Below are 16,793 nucleotides of genomic sequence, written 5' to 3'. Positions count from 1 at the left end.
GAACGAGCGTTGGTATAAATGCTTGTTTGTCCGATCATTGGCACGTGTAAAAGGACCTTTAGTGTGTGTTCAAGGTTTAGGTAAAATTAGATAATTCCGTAACTATTGTTGTTAGAAAAGTTTTATTTTAAATTTATTCTTACTTCATATAATAGATATTAAATGTGCATGCAGGGTTCTCAGAAAATGCTTTAGTTGACAAAGAGTTAAATGACAGTCTTTCTTTAAGTGTGTGAGGCGGTTGGACTTCTTAATAAAGATTGCAATCTCCAGAGGAAGTCCAACGTGGCCTAATCTCATTTTGAAGTGTAACATTTCATGTGACAGGAAAGCCACAAACGGTTTTTCAGTTGGTCAGTACTGCAATATGCATTGATATGTGTATATAAACCTGTGCTTATGTAATGAAGGCAGACAACTGCTGATTTTGACTTGTCTCCTCATCGATGAGAATAAAACTCTTATTGGGATGAAAACTTGAATCATTATTGATAAGTATGGAAAATTCTTCTAACAATTGTAGACCTTGATAAAGTACAGAATATTACAGAGAAACATGTCATATAATATACTTACTAGTAGAAGGACGTTCTGGAAAAACTAAAATTGAAAAAAAAACTTTGTTTGACTTGTGAGAAATGTACTATTGGTCATGATATAACACTTTATGTTTTATAACTTTCAAGAGACGTTAGCAAAAGTGATAACTTCTTTGTTGAATATAAAAAGTGTTCAAAACAGTTGATTTCAAAGTTGTAAAGGGTTAAAATTGACACTCTTATTTGTCTAGGGCAGTGAAGGGGGAAATGAATCCACTAATACTCCCATGCATAGCAATGCAGGCGTGGACATACCATTGGTGCAATCTGTGCAGCTACACACGGGCCCAGTATTTAGGGGGCACACTGCCACCTTAAAGCAACTTATTACTGTCTATTGCAGGGTTGGGCAACGTTTTTTGTATAGCGTTCATATTGAAAATAAAATCAAAGATGAAGTTCTCCGTGTGCCATGCAGTACATGAAAGTCATTGAACACAAATTGATCTCTTTAGCGAAATGTTGCGCAAGCGCTGTGAGTTCCCTGGCACTGAAGAAACCAGTGATGTTGGCACACGCTAGAGCCATCAATCAAGCAAACCGAGGTGACGGTGTTGGGCTAAGTTTAGACTGGAGGGCACTTGCAGGGCTTAGGACTCAGATGCCAGGTAAACATGTCCTGTGTGCAGGGGCGTAACAAGGAAAGACTGGGCCCCATAGCAAACTTTTGACTGGGGCCCCCCCTCCCCTGGGTGTCACAAAACCCCCCCCCCTTGTAGATAGTGCCTTTTTTATAGCCCCCCCGTAGATAATGCCATACAACCCCCCCTGTAGATAACGCCATACAGCCCCCTCTGTAGATAACGCCATACAGCCCCCTCTATAGATAACGCCATACAGCCCCCCCCTGTAGATAACGCCATACAGCCCCCTCTGTAGATAACGTCATACATCCCCCCCTGTAGAGAACGGCATACAGCCCCCCCTGTAGAGAACGCCATACATCCCCCCCTGTGGAGAACGCCATACAGTCCCCTCTGTAGATAACGCCATACAGCCCCCTCTGTAGATAGCGCCATACAGTCCCCCTGTAGATAACGCCATACAGCCCCCTGTAGATAATGTCATACAGCCCCCTGTAGATAACGCCATACAGACCCCCCTGTAGATAACGCCATACAGCCCCCTTTGTAGATATCTACAGAGGGGGCTGTATAGCGTTATCTACAAGGGGGTCTGTATGGCGTTATCTACAGGGGGCTGTATGGCGTTATCTACAGGGGGGTCTGTATGGCGTTATCTACAGAGGGGACTGTATGGCGCTATCTACAGGGGGGTCTGTATGGCGTTATCTACAGGGGGGACTGTATGGCGTTATCTACAGGGTGGGTTGTATGGCGTTATCTACAGGGTGGGCTGTATGGCGTTATCTACAGGGGGGCTGAATGGCGTTATCTACAGGGGGGACTGTATGGTGTTATCTACAGGGAGGACTGTATGGCGTTATCTACAGGGGGGTCTGTATGGCGTTCACTACAGGGGGTGGCTGTATGGCGTTCCCTACAGAGGGGGCTGTATGGCGTTCCCTACAGGGGGGCTGTATGGCGTTCCCTACAGGGGGGCTGTATGGCGTTCCCTACAAGGGGGCTGTATGGCGTTCCCTACAAGGGGGGCTGTATGGCATTCCCTACAGGGGGCTGTATGGTGTTCCCTACAGGGGGGCTGTATGGCGTTCCCTACAGGGGGGGCTGTATGGCGTTCCCTACAGGGGGGCTGTATGGCGTTCCCTACAGGGGGGGCTGTATGGCGTTCCCTACAGGGGGGCTGTATGGCGTTCCCTACAGGGGGGGCTGTATGGCGTTATCTACAGGGGGGCTGAATGGCATTATCTACAGGGGGGACTGTATGGCGTTATCTACAGGGGGGTCTGTATGGCGTTCCCTAGAGGGGGGGGCTGTATGGCGTTCCCTAGAGGGGGGGCTGTATGGCGTTCCCTAGAGGGGGGCTGTATGGCGTTCCCTACAGGGGGGCTGTATGGCATTCCCTACAGGGGGGGACGCTGTATGGCGTTCCCTACAGGGGGGCTGTATGGCGTTCCCTACAGGGGGGGCTGTATGGCGTTCCCTACAGGGGTGTCTGTATGGCGTTCCCTAGAGGGGGGCTATATGGCGTTCCCTACAGGTGGGGCTGTATGGCGTTCCCTACAGGGGGGGATGCTGTATGGCGTTCCCTACAGGGGGGGCTGTATGGCGTTCCCTACAGGGGGGCTGTATGGCATTCCCTACAGGAGGGCTGTATGGCGTTCCCTACAGGGGGGCTGTATGGCGTTCCCTACAGGGGGTGCTGTATGGCGTTCCCTACAGGGGGGGCTGTATGGCGTTCCCTACAGGGGGGGCTGTATGGCGTTCCCTACAGGGGGGCTGTATGGCGTTCCCTACAGGGGGGCTGTATGGCGTTCCCTACAGCCCCCCCTGTAGGGAACGCCATACAGCCCCCCCTGTAGAGAACGCCATACAGAGCCCCCCCTGTAGGGAACGCCATACAGCGCCTCCCCTGTAGGGAACGCCATACAGCGCCCCCCCCCCCCTGTAGGGAACACCATACAGCGCTCCCCCCCTGTAGGGAATGCCATACAGCGCCCCCCCTGTAGGGAACGCCATACAGCGCCCCCCCTGTAGGGAACGCCATACAGCGCCCCCCCTGTAGGGAACGCCATACAGCACCCCCCCCTGTAGGGAACGCCATGCAGCGCCCCCCCCCCTGTATGGAGTGCCATACAGAGTGCGTCCCCCCCCCCCCCCCCGTAGGGAACACCATACAGCGTTCCCCCTCCCAAATAAATGTGACCTACAGCGTGTCCGACAAAAGACATGTATCCCCTATCCACAGGATAGGGGATACATGTGTGATCGCTGGCAGCGATAGGGAGAACGGGGGACCGAAAGTCCCCCAAGTTCTCCATGACTAACCTCTGACTTCCGGCTTCTGCGCAGCTCACTAAAAATGAAAGGAGCGCTGATCACGCATGCGCACAAGCGCGACCGGCGCTCCATTCATTTCTACAGAGCTGCCGACACAGACCCCGGAAGTCCGAGGTTTGTGATGGAGAACTTCAGGGGACTTTCAGTCCCCCGTTCTCCCTATCGCTGCCAGCGATCACACATGTATCCCCTATCCTGTGGATATCCTGTGGAGAGGGGATACATGTCTTTTGTTTAATGGCAAAATGGGGAGATACCTCCCCGCTCTGCCGTAGTGATCAGTGGTGTCGCGCTGTAGCAGCCATAGCGGCTGCTAGCGGAGCCTCCGGCCATGGTGGGGGCCCGTGCGGGCGGGCGACACGGGCCTCCCCATTTCGCGGGCCCCGTAGCAGCCGCTACTGCTGCTACGGCGGTAGGTACGCCACTGCCTGTGTGCCAGCTGTGGCACACATGCCATTGGTTGCTGATCCCTGGTCTAATAGATTGCATGTATGGACTATTGACAATGGCTCAGAATTGTTGATGAATTTTTAGAAAGACATGACGGTGGGGTGTTCTTTGATGAGCTGATGGAGAGAAAGGAGCCCTCTACTGTCTATATCTGCCACTGTGCAGTGTATGTACATTATCTAATATATAATGTCGCTATATCGTGAAGAAGAAATACCCCATTTTAATTTACATGCAGCCTCTGATATATATTCATCCATATACAGAATACAACAGAGAGGACCGGAATAGAACAGAAAAATAAATTATGTTTTGGGTAACACATATTCTGTGTTATATGAACATAATAATGCATCAGCACCTCAGGGGTGTAGCTAGGGGCAGGCGGGGCATGTGCCCCGGGCACAACTAGATGGTAGGGAAGGGGGGGCTCCGCAGAGCAGCTGATCGCTGCTGATAGGCACCCTGTATGTCGGACACCTGCAGCAGCTTTAGGAAGAGCCAGGAAATCACGCAGCGGCTTTCTGACTGGGGTCAGAGGGGAAGGGGGCCGCCATCCCAAGGCCCCTGTGTTTTTGACTGGTATCTACCACTATATGGTCAGGCAATATTGGTCTTAGTATAGTATGATTTATTCAGTAACAGTATAGTGGTATTATTCAGGCATAATGTAGTGGGAATTTGTGATCAAGGTATGGCGGTGTTTTTCAGTAATGTTATGGTGGAATTATTCAGTCACTATGCGGTGCTAATATGTGGACATGGTATGGCAGTATTATTCAGTAACATTATGGTGGGATTATTCAGTCACTAAGAGGTGGTAATATGTGGTCATGATGTGGAGATATTATTTAGAAACAGTATGGTGTTATTATTCAGTCACTATGAGGTGCTAATATGTGGACATGGTATGGCGGTATTATTCAGTAACATTATGGTGGGATTATTCAGTCACTAAGAGGTGGTAATATGTGGTCATGATGTGGAGATATTATTTAGAAACAGTATGGTGTTATTATTCAGTCACTATGCGGTGGTAATATGTGGTCATGGTGTGGAGGTATTAATCAATAACAGTATGGCGGTATTATTCAGTCACTGTGTGATGGTAATATGTGGTCATTATGTAGTCATGGTGCGGCTGTATAGTTTGTCTCTTGTACAACGGTATCATTACTAATATTGGCCTTGATATACTGGGTTATATTTTGTAGCAGTATGGTGATATTTGTTTCTTGTAGTGGTGTAAAGGATCTGCCAGACACAGCTTCTGTGTCGACGCCCGTGGTTAATCATGGCTGCACCTGCTCCTAGGTCTAATAGAGTGACTCGATCTGCTACCACTCAGACTGGTAGGCTTAGGAGTGGGAGAACCTATCACAGCCTGGTCAGACAAGTCTAGCACCCGCCCTCGGTCTATTTATACCTTCATTTCCTGCTTGTCTTTGCCTGTGATTCTTTCTTGTTTCCTGGCTCTGCTGCTCCTGCTATTACTATTGACCTCTGCTTCATATCGACCCTGGCTTTATTGACTACGCTCCTGCTCTGCGTTTGGTACCTCGTACACTCCTGGTTTGACTCGGCTCGTTCACTACTCTTTTTGCTCACGGTGCTGCCGTGGGCAACTTTCCCATTTCCCTAAGCTTCTGTGTACCCTTGTCTGTTTGTCTGTCATGCACATATTGAGCGTAGGGACCGTCGCCCAGTTGTACGCCGTCGACCTAGGACGGGCCGTGCAAGTAGGAAGGGACTGAGTGGCGGGTAGATTAGGGCTCACCTGTCTGTCTCCCTACCCCGGCATTACAAGTGGTTAGTGGTATTATTTAATAACTTTATAACTGTATAATTTAGAGGTATATCACCATACATAGGAAATTGTCTTATAGCTATGTTTTCTTTGAGATTCGGAACGCCACTGCCCACGCATCCAAGCAACAAGAGGAGGAAGGCAGGTGGTGCCCAAGTGCAAAATCAGTTTATTGATCCAAAACCAGTTTACAATATGAACTGTCATGATAGATGTTGTATAAAATAGATTCTAGATGTTCAATAAAAAAAAAAAAAGGACAATAACAGAAAAGGAGTTTGAAGATAATATAATGAAACTCTGTGTATGTAAATGTATAATACTTACCAGTGGATGGTTGCCCTGGATACATTAAAATGGAGGGGAAAGAAAAACGTTGTTACTTTGAATTTTGGAAACATAATGTTGACCATGATAATATACAGTATATTGTATATATGCTTCATTGTAACTGCAGTTATATTTTATATATTATGCTTACCAGTGATAGGAGGTACTAGATACATGACGATAGAGAGGAAGGAAAAAGGAAAACTTTATTACTTTGAAATTTAGAAAACACAATATTGTTCAGAATAACATACAGTAAATTGAAAATAAAACACTTACTATACATTTTGAGGATAATGCATTGTATCATTTTATGTACTGTATGTTACTCAACATACAGTATCCATATGGGATATGTGAAAACATAGAGCAAAGGTAAATTGTGCATTTATTTCTTTGATCTTTGAAAAGCTTACTAATCATGATAGTATACATAATATTAGAGAAATGTGACAACCTCTGTGCTAAATACAAAATGTGCTCAGAGTATTCAATGTTTCCCTTCCCCCGCACAGTCTATAAGCCAGGTGAGCAGCTTTATATGTTGCATCTGCAGAAAATCTGAGAAACCCAGTTTGTATTTCAGGACAATTTTATATCCATAAATTATATATTTCATGTTGGGCTTATCTGAACCCTGGATTCTGATTGATCTTTCAAAGGTTGTTCTATAGAAACTTGCCACATACTGATGTTTTTATTATTTACAGAACAGATACCAAGTGAGTATTTTTTCTTAGCAAATAGTATGTTATATCATACATGAGCCATTGTGTCATTTATTATTATGCATATTACCTGTAGAGGATAGAGTAGATGTATAATATTGAGCTTGAAACTGTCCGGAGAAGTCCTTATTAAGAAATTTCAAGGTCATGACGTTGGATGATGAGTAAAATACCTTATTTGTAGGCTGGCAAACCTTTCCAAGTACAACTGAGTCCCAAGCATATCCATCATATATTGTAACATACTCAGAATTGCAAACTCCAAGATTAGATCGCATACTGTTCAGAGAAAGGAGAGAAATCCCATTAAATACAGTATGCAGAATCTTAAAGAGTTGTGTTGGGGAGAGAAGTAAAAAGGACGCATAGGTGGGGTTTGAAAGGGAAAACTTTGCACTCATAAACACTACTCACTTCACATAACTGATGTAGAGTACAACATGACCATATGGGACCTCAATTGTCCAGGTACACGCACTTGAGTAATACCAATAACTGGATATATATCCTGATGGCTGAGTCAGCCTATTCTCACATTGATAACCTAGAATAAAGGGAGATTAATTAAGTCAACAGATAGTTCAAAACTTTTAGATGTAGAATAAAAAAAATTAAAATGTTTTTACAATTACATTCATTTTGCTTCAGTATGAGATAGCCCTGCTCTTGATTTCCACTTCAAAATGAGCCCAATATTTGCGTTCTTGCAGGGTCATTTGGGACTCTAGGCAAAAGATTTAGTAGTTTGCCCTCACCCTCCATTTTTATAGTGTTTTGTGTATTTGATACATACATTAACACACACACACGTGCGCGCACACACACACTAGTTTCCAGAATATTTCTATCAGAATATTTTCATAGAATGCCAAATAATACTTCCATAAAATGCTGACACAATCTAGTCAATCAGTGCCCAAATAATACTACTACACAATTTCTAAATAATACCTTCATGCAATATACAACTATATACTGCCACATACTGCTCGCATAATACATTCGTATTCAATATTTTTTAGATATTTAAGAGTTTTCATATATAAAGTAACATGTACAGAAAAACAAAAATAGTAATACAGTTAAAATGGTTACAACTGAACCAAGTTAGTCTAAGAGTTGGTAAAATAAAAATCAAATAATATAATACGGAAAAATAAAATATCATATGGTTCCTACATAATACTTTCATTCAGTAGCAGTAGTTTTATTGCAGACAAATGGTCATATAAATATGATTTAGGTTAAGGTAAAATTAGGTAATTTATTAGGATACAGTATGTCATGTATTATTTGTAGGTGGTTCTAGATACATTAAAAGAAAAGATATGCATAAAGTGGTACGTCAGGGATTTTATATTGATGGTCTGACCCAGCACCCCCACCGATTAGCTGATTGATGAAGCCGCGGCAGTTGTCTCCGTACACGTCCATAGCGGCTGTGCCTGGAATTGCAGTTATGGTCCCATTCAAGTTCACTGTAATCCCAGGCACAGCCGCTACAAATGTGTACGGCACTGTGCATGGTAGATACTGAAGAGGCTGCGGCCCCTTCAGTAAGCTGATCGGCCAGGTTGCCAGGAGTGAAACCCCCCCCCCCCCACATGATCTGATATTTATCGCATTTACTAAAGATAGGCCATCAGTATAAAATTCCCGGAGAACCCCTTTCATATGATGAACTTTGCAAAATATAAAGTAGACCATGAAACGATATATTGCTATGGGAAATATTATATATTATACTAATGAATGTGTCCAGTCTTACCTTTTTGCAAATTTGGTGAACGACTACAATTTCTCACGACACAAATTCAATACAATTTCACGACATGCTATGAAAACCCTTGATAGACTGCACTTAATATCATAACCATTGGTTGACCACATGTAGTACACAGAAATTGCTACACACTGAGCCGTCAGATCAGCACACTGACAGATTTGTCTAAAAACAATGTTCTGCAGCTTCCATGTACAGTGTTACATAGAAGCTGCAAAAGTAAAAGAGTACAACATTTTTAATTAAAGCAAATTACAAAAATACATAGAAAAAAGGTGTCCATAGTCGTTAAAAACGACCTGTCACTAGATCATATAAGTTGGACTGTTTAACTGGCCTGCATAGTGCTGTCTCCCTGATTCCAGAGCTGTTTTCTTTTTTTCTTGGACCCCCTGTTCCAGAGATATGACCCACTGTTGTATTGTCTCCCTATATGCTAATTTGCTGTAGAAGGCCAACGGGGTGGAGCTAGCTTCCCTGCCTCTGATACTTACCAATCAGCGTGAGGTAGTTTGACGGTAGTTCACACGCTGTTCGCTAACTACAGCAAATTAGCATAGAGGGAGTCAACACAACAGTAGGCCATATCTCTGGAATGAGGGGATGGGTCCAGGAAAAAACAAAACAGTGCTGGAATCCGGGAGACAGAGCTTTTTATGTCAGTAAACCAGTTCAACTTATATGACCCAGTGACAGGACTTCTTTAAGATCTATTTTGTAGTATTAGACAGGCTCTATTAAGTCCAAAACACTTATGTGAAACAGGTTAGAGATTCAGCTGTGTCATTTAACTAAAATGATAAATTCCCCATAGCTAAGTTTGTAGAGTTATATATATAATCTGATATAGTTATATTATTTACTTACCTGTAGTTGTTTCTGCAGCTGTTGAACCAAATTGGAAATAAAAAAAACATTTTAATGACACTTCATCTCTAGAAAAGAGAACCCTGGACAATTGCCCAGTGTGATGGAGGCAGGCTCTGGCTCCTATCCCCAATACTTTATAAATCCCTCTCTGAACTTCTGCATTTCAATAGAAATTATTATAACTGGCAGCATGGGGCATGACTGCAGGGACACAAAACTGGCATTTGCATTGTATTTGAGTCCTATTCCCTGAACAGTTTTTGTTGAAATCTTCGAAATTACTGTATGCTTAAAGTGTACCTAACTTTTCATGTGACTTTTCAGAATAAGCTGTCATATGTGTGTACATGAGGAATAACAATATTTATGTCCATTAAGCCTAATTCACACAAGCAGTGAATACGTCCATGTGATGGCCGTTAAAACAACTGCCATCACACAGACACATGTTTTTCAATGAGGGCCGTTAACACGGCCATTGTTTCATTGGACCGTGTGTAGGGTCCGCTGAAAAATAGAACCTGTCCTATATTAGGCTCAAGTCTATGGGGATCCGTGAAAACGGGACCCGCACCAGGGCACCTAGTTTTTCACATCCGAGTTTCCCCATGCTCGTGGGAATCTAGCCTTATATGACTTGTATCCTGCATTTTTTAGTAGTTTTCCCTTCTGCAGGCTATATGTCTAATTCTTAATTCTCTCTGAACTCTGAGCGAGTAGGCCGGGCGTAACTGTTATTATGTCTTCTTTACAATGCACACATAGAAGATGAGAATACTGCTCTTCAATTGCTACCTATCACTTATATATATATATATTTGGGTGCAGCAACAGCATGGAGATTAAACAGCAGTAATGAGCATTGTAGCTGAGAATCCTGTACTGTGGTTGACATATAATACTTACTAGAAGCAACAACACATCTGTGTGTATCTTTCTTCATCCGCATTTGCTCCACCTCCCCTCTCCATAGACTTGTATGGACAGAATGTCTGTGTCTGACTCACTCTGCTTCCCCTCCCCTCTCCATAGACTTGTAGAACCAGGCAGTGAAGAGACACCCCCCCCCCCCCCACTTTCTACAGTCTCTCAATTCTGATCTGCTTATTTGAAAAACAGGGGGTGGAAGGATTACAGACAGGGATACACCTAGTGGCAGTAACTTAACACAGAATTGGCATGGATAAAACAACTAAATTTTAACAGTAAGTGAATTACAAATTTATATATATCACGTATGCTATTAGATTAGCATAGGTTGTTTAAAAAGTCAGGGTCCTTTTACATAGCTCGATATATGTCATGATAATGAGTGCTGATCAACGAGATGACTCGTTGATTTGTGCTCGTTTGCTCCTTTCACAAGTAGCAATGATCCGTAATGTATGGGGTCGAGCGATCGTTACAGGGATATGTGCTGCCGACTAGCGACCATTTTATTGGCTAAAAAACGAGCAGATCTGCCAATGAACGAGCATTTGCTTGTTCATCAGCTGATCGTTGCCCTGTTTACACAGGGCAATGATTGGGAACGAGTGTTCGTATAAACACTCGTTTGCCCGATCATTGGCACGTGTAAAAGGGCTCCTAGTGTGCATTCAAGGTTTATGTAAAATGAGATAATTCAGTAACAATTGTAGACCTTGATAAAGTACAAAATATTACAGAGAAACATGTCATATAATATACTTACCAGTAGAATGAAGTTCTGGAAATTGTAAGAAATAAAACTTTGTTACTTTGAATTGTGAAAAATTTACTATTGATCATGATATACAGTGAAGGAAATAAGTATTTGATCCCTTGCTGATTTTGTAAGTTTGCCCACTGTCAAAGACATGAACAGTCTAGAATTTTTAGGCTAGGTTAATTTTACCAGTGAGAGGTAGATTATATAAAAAAAAAAAAAAGAAAATGACATTGTCAAAATTATATATATTTATTTGCATTGTGCACAGAGAAATAAGTATTTGATCCCTTTGGCAAACAAGACTTAATACTTGGTGGCAAAACCCTTGTTGGCAAGCACAGTAGTCAGACGTTTTTTGTAGTTGATGATGAGGTTTGCACACATGTTAGATGGAATTTTGGCCCACTCCTCTTTGCAGATCATCTGTAAATCATTAAGATTTCGAGGCTGTCGCTTGGCAACTCGGATCTTCAGCTCCCTCCATAAGTTTTCGATGGGATTAAGGTCTGGAGACTGGCTAGGCCACTCCATGACCTTAATGTGCTTCTTTTTGAGCCACTCCTTTGTTGCCTTGGCTGTATGTTTCAAGTCATTGTCGTGCTGGAAGACCCAGCCACGAGCCATTTTTAATGTCCTGGTGGAGGGAAGGAGGTTGTCACTCAGGATTTGACAGTACATGGCTCCATCCATTCTCCCATTGATGCAGTGAAGTAGTCCTGTGCCCTTAGCAGAGAAACACCCCCAAAACATAATATTTCCACCTCCATTCTTGACAGTGGGGACGGTGTTCTTTGGGTCATAGGCAGCATTTCTCTTCCTCCAAAAACGGCGAGTTGAGTTAATGCCAAAGAGCTAAATTTTAGTCTCATCTGACCACAGCACCTTCTCCCAATCACTCTCAGAATCATCCAGATGTTCATTTGCAAACTTCAGACGGGCCTGTACATGTGCCTTCTTGAGCAGGGGGACCTTGCGGGCACTGCAGGATTTTAATCCATTACGGCGTAATGTGTTACCAATGGTTTTCTTGGTGACTGTGGTCCCATCTGCCTTGAGATCATTAACAAGTTCCCCGCGTGTAGTTTTCGGCTGAGCTCTCACCTTCCTCAGGATCAAGGATACCCCACGAGGTGAGATTTTGCATGGAGCCCCAGATCGATGTCGATTGACAGTCATTTTGTATGTCTTCCATTTTGTTACTATTGCACCAACAGTTGTCTCCTTCTCACCCAGCGTCTTACTTATGGATTTGTAGCCCATTCCAGGCTTGTGCAGGTCTATGATCTTGTCTCTGACATCCTTAGAAAGCTCTTTGGTCTTGCCCATGTTGTAGAGGTTAGAGTCAGACTGATTAATTGAGTCTGTGGACAGGAGTCTTTTATACAGGTGACCATGTAAGATAGCTGTCTTTAATGCAGGCACCAAGTTGATTTGGAGCGTGTAACTGGTCTGGAGGAGGCTCAACTCTTAATGGTTGGTAGGGGATCAAATACTTATTTCTCTGTGCACAATGCAAATTAATATATATAATTTTGACAATGTGATTTTCTTATTTTTTTTTTATATAATCTATCTCTCACTGGTAAAATTAACCTAGCCTAAAAATTCTAGACTGTTCATGACTTTGACAGTGGGCAAACTTACAAAATCAGCAAGGGATCAAATACTTATTTCCTCCACTGTAACACATTATATTTTATAAATGTCAAGACGTTAGAAAAAGTGACAACTTCTGTGTTAAATACAAAAAGTGCTCAAGATAGTTGATTCTAAGGTTCTAAAGGGTTAATGTTGACACCCTTATTTGTCTAGGGCAGTGAAGAGGAAATATCATCTATGTACATTATCTTATAAGAAATACCCCATTTAAATTGACATGTTTCTCCCACACTCCGCTTTACATGCAGCCTCTGCACATGGATGATAATCATCCAGATACAGAATACAACAGATAGGGCCAGGATAGAACAGAAAAAAACGAATTATATTTTGGGTAACATATATTGTGTGTTATATGAACATAATAATGCATCAGCACCTGACAGCCATGCAAAATGTATTTGTGTCACGCAGGATGTCTAGCACTGATATGTATGGGTTGTATAGAGGTGTAACTGTGCAACTGTGGAAAGGGGTAAGTATTGTAGTTGAAATTGTGATTATATATAACATCTGTTGCTGACCCTATTATGGGGCACTGCAGCTGGAGAGATATCATAGGCCAGTCTTAGCTATCTGCTTCCCTGGAGTAAGATGCGACAGATTTATTAAGAGGAGCGCAGTCCCCCGCTGCATGTGCCCAGCTTGGTTGCAGCGGATCTCCGGAAAGTCCCGTAACCTTGGAGGGAATACGGCTAGCTTGGGCCGGGAACGAGGGACGATTCAGTGGCAGTCGGGATGGTCCCTTGGGACTGGGAGGAGGATGCTGGGTAGATCGGGGGTCAGGACGGCTGGTACCTCTCCATCTGGGCGGGTTGGCCACGAACTTGTCTGCCAGTGTAGCTGCTTGCGTCGGGGTGTCTGGGCTCCGGTCAGCGACCCACTCATGAATCTTGGGGTCTATCTTCAAGAGGAGCTGCTCCAGGATGAAGAGAATCCCAATAGCTTCTGCACTGATTGCCTGTTTCCCCCTCAGCCACTTGGTGCAGCTCTGCTGGAGCTAGGTAGCAAACTCTGCATGGGGGCTGTGGGCCTGGTGCCCCATGGTCCAGAACTTGGTAGGTCTCTGGGGTGATGGCGAAGCGCTGGAGCAGGGCCTCCTTCAGGCGATAATAATTATGGCAGTTTTCCACACTTAGCGCCCGATAAACTTCCAAGGCTTTACCCGTTAGGCTGGGGCCGACATATTTTGCCCATTTCAAGGTCCGAATGGTATGCTCCTGTCAATGTCCGTGGTGGCCTCATTAACGGCAGGCACGTAGCTGAACCGCAGGCGTGGCCCTCTGAAGCCGCTGGGTGCCTGGGACACTGGTGCACCCGTTGGGATGCAGATTCGCACAGGGATCTGGAGCGCCAACTCCATTATGCAGGCTCTCTCGTGCTCGGTGCAATTAGGGCCCAGGGCGGCTAGCATTGCATCTATGAGAATGGCGGTGGCCGAGGAGGGGGTGCTGTGTGGCAACTCTACTCTCTGTCACTCAACTCATCGTGCGCTCTGTCCTACAAAATGAGATTGATTGCCTGCACGGCCTTTACCTCAATCGACTCTAACTGGATCCCTCGAAATTGGCAAAGCTCCTGAAATTTCCTCTTTGTGTTTTTGAGATAGGGTCTGAGACAGGTTCTCTTTAAAGGTGTTCATAGACTCCAAAGAGAACCTGTCACTAGATCATATAAGTTGAACTGTTCAACTGACCTGCATAGTGCTGTCTCCCTGATTTCGACGCTATATTCCGTTTTTCCTTGGACGCCCTGTTCTAGAGATATGACCCACTGTTGTATTGACTCCCTATATGCTATTTTGCTGTAGTTAGTCAACGCGGTGGAGCTAGCTTCCCTGCCTCTAAAACTGATTAATCAGCGTAAGGCAGTTTGACGGTAGTTCACGCCCTATTGATTAACTACAGCAAATTAGCATAGAGGGAGCCAAAACAACAGTGGGCCACATCTCTGGAATGAGGGGAAGGGTCCAGGAAAAAAACAACAGCGCTGGAATCAGGGAGACCACGCTATTTAGGTCAGTAAACCAGTTCAACTTATATGACCTAGTGACAGGACTTCTTTAAGATCTATTTTGTAGTATTAGACAGGCTCTATCAAGTCTAAAACACTTATGTGAAAAAGGTTTGAGATTAAGCTGTGTCTTGTAACTAAAATGATAAATTCCCCATAGATACGTTTGTAGAGTTATATATATAATCTAATATAGTTATATTATTTACTTACCTGTAGTTGTTGCTGCAGCTATTGAACGAAATTGGGAATAAAGAAAACATTTTAATGAGACTTCACCTCTAGAAAAGAGAATCCTGGACAATTGCCCAGATTGCCACTCTCCAAGGCAGGCTCTGACTTCTATCCTTAAATCCCCAATACTTTATAAATCCCCCTGGGTACTTCTGTATTTCAATAGAAATTATTATAGCTGGCAGCATGGGGCATGACTGTAGGGACACATGCAGAAACAAAACTGGCAGTTGCATTGTATACCGTACGTCGTATACACTGAATAGTTTTTATTGAAATCTCTGAATTGACAGTATGCTTAAATCGTACCTAACTTTTAAGGTGACTTTTCAGAATAAGCTGTCATGTGAGTATACATGGGGAATAACATTATTTATGTCCATTATATGTATTGTATTCTGCAATTTTTAGCAGTTTTCCCCCTTGCAGGCTATATGTACTTATGCTGTCCTTTTTTAACATGGAGTTAAAAAAGTTGCACTAAATTTCAGGCTGCAACCTTCATTCCTTCATTTATTTTCAGACCCCCTGATATTCAGTTTGCAAGCTGCTCGTAGTTTCAGATGTTTCTCAAGTGGGCGTCTTTCCCAGTAATACATGCTGGATGTGAGGTCTGTGTGTCCAGTATACTGCTGTCTTCACTAGCTCTCATGTATCAGCAGAGCTTTCTATCTACACTGATATCATTTGTGGTTCCCCATGTGTGCTTTTCTTCCTATCTACACTCTGATACCTACAGCCTGTGTGATATGTCCTCCTTGAAGACTTGATATGCCCTCTCCACACTCTGATATGCCGTGTACAACCGCCTTCCCCTCTCTGCTGCATTTTCTAACACTGAGGGAAGGGAGGGAGAATAGATTACATCAGCCCATCAGTAGAAATAGACTAATGGATTTGAGTTAGAATCAGCAGCACAGCCAGTTATCTACAGGAGCTGTACAGACTCTACAGCAGTAAAATTAATACTATTTAGAAAGTTGCTTAATTTAGTATTTAGGATGCAAATGTACTGTACATTAAAAAAAAATGTGTAGTGCAAAGTTGTTCATCGCCTTTAGACTAGAATTAAAGTCAATCTATAAGAATTCAGTCAAAAGGAAAAAAAAATTATTTCCTGGAAACAGCATATTTGTCTGTTATTATGCAATTAAAGGGTTGTTGTGCTAAGATAGGCCCTTTAAGATGGATGGGATTTACCTGCATTATATATAAAGTATACATTCAAAAATACACGGCAGGAAATGAATCCAGAAACATTCTGTATATTATGTATTAAGCAATTTGTACTTACTAGTACTGGACTGTGCAACTGTAAGGACACAAGTGGAATTACAAAAAGTTTACTTGTCTGGTTAAATAAACAAGTTACATTCTTAATAATAGTTGTCAAATTAAAATGTGATAGACAAGCTCAAAATAATGTATTGACTAAGATGAAAATTAAAAAAACATCCATTTATTGCTTTGATTTCTTAAATCTATGGTTGGTAAATTGCAATCAACCAAGTTACATTTTTAGGGCTTTGAAAATAAATATATATATATTTTTATATATATATATATATATATATATATATATATATATATATATATATATATATATATATATATATATATATATATACCATTTAATTGTATTCTATCAGAATTAAATCATGATTTGAAAATAGTCTTCGGCTCACCTATGACAGAGGGAAGGTTCAAGG

General features: G+C 42.9%; 2 protein-coding genes across 2 annotated transcripts in view; one reads left to right on the top strand and one right to left on the bottom strand.

Moving 5' to 3' along the window:
* Positions 1-16,793, top strand: part of RBP4 (retinol binding protein 4) — a 349,798-nt gene that overhangs the window by 31,727 nt on the left and 301,278 nt on the right. The window lies entirely within an intron of this gene.
* Positions 1-16,793, bottom strand: part of LOC142662936 (scavenger receptor cysteine-rich domain-containing protein DMBT1-like) — a 70,934-nt gene that overhangs the window by 33,581 nt on the left and 20,560 nt on the right. Inside the window, exons 5-6 of the mRNA XM_075841230.1 lie at positions 7,250-7,379; positions 6,906-7,114 (exon numbers count right to left, since the gene is read on the bottom strand). Of these exons, the coding sequence (XP_075697345.1) occupies positions 6,906-7,114; positions 7,250-7,379 (339 nt within the window). The remainder of the gene's footprint in view (positions 1-6,905; positions 7,115-7,249; positions 7,380-16,793) is intronic.

Source organism: Rhinoderma darwinii, chromosome 11 (genome assembly GCF_050947455.1).
Source record: "Rhinoderma darwinii isolate aRhiDar2 chromosome 11, aRhiDar2.hap1, whole genome shotgun sequence".
In the NCBI taxonomy this organism is placed as follows: Eukaryota; Metazoa; Chordata; class Amphibia; order Anura; family Rhinodermatidae; genus Rhinoderma; species Rhinoderma darwinii.
Note: the sequence above shows the minus strand (reverse complement) of the source record. Positions and strands in the feature narration are given on the sequence as shown.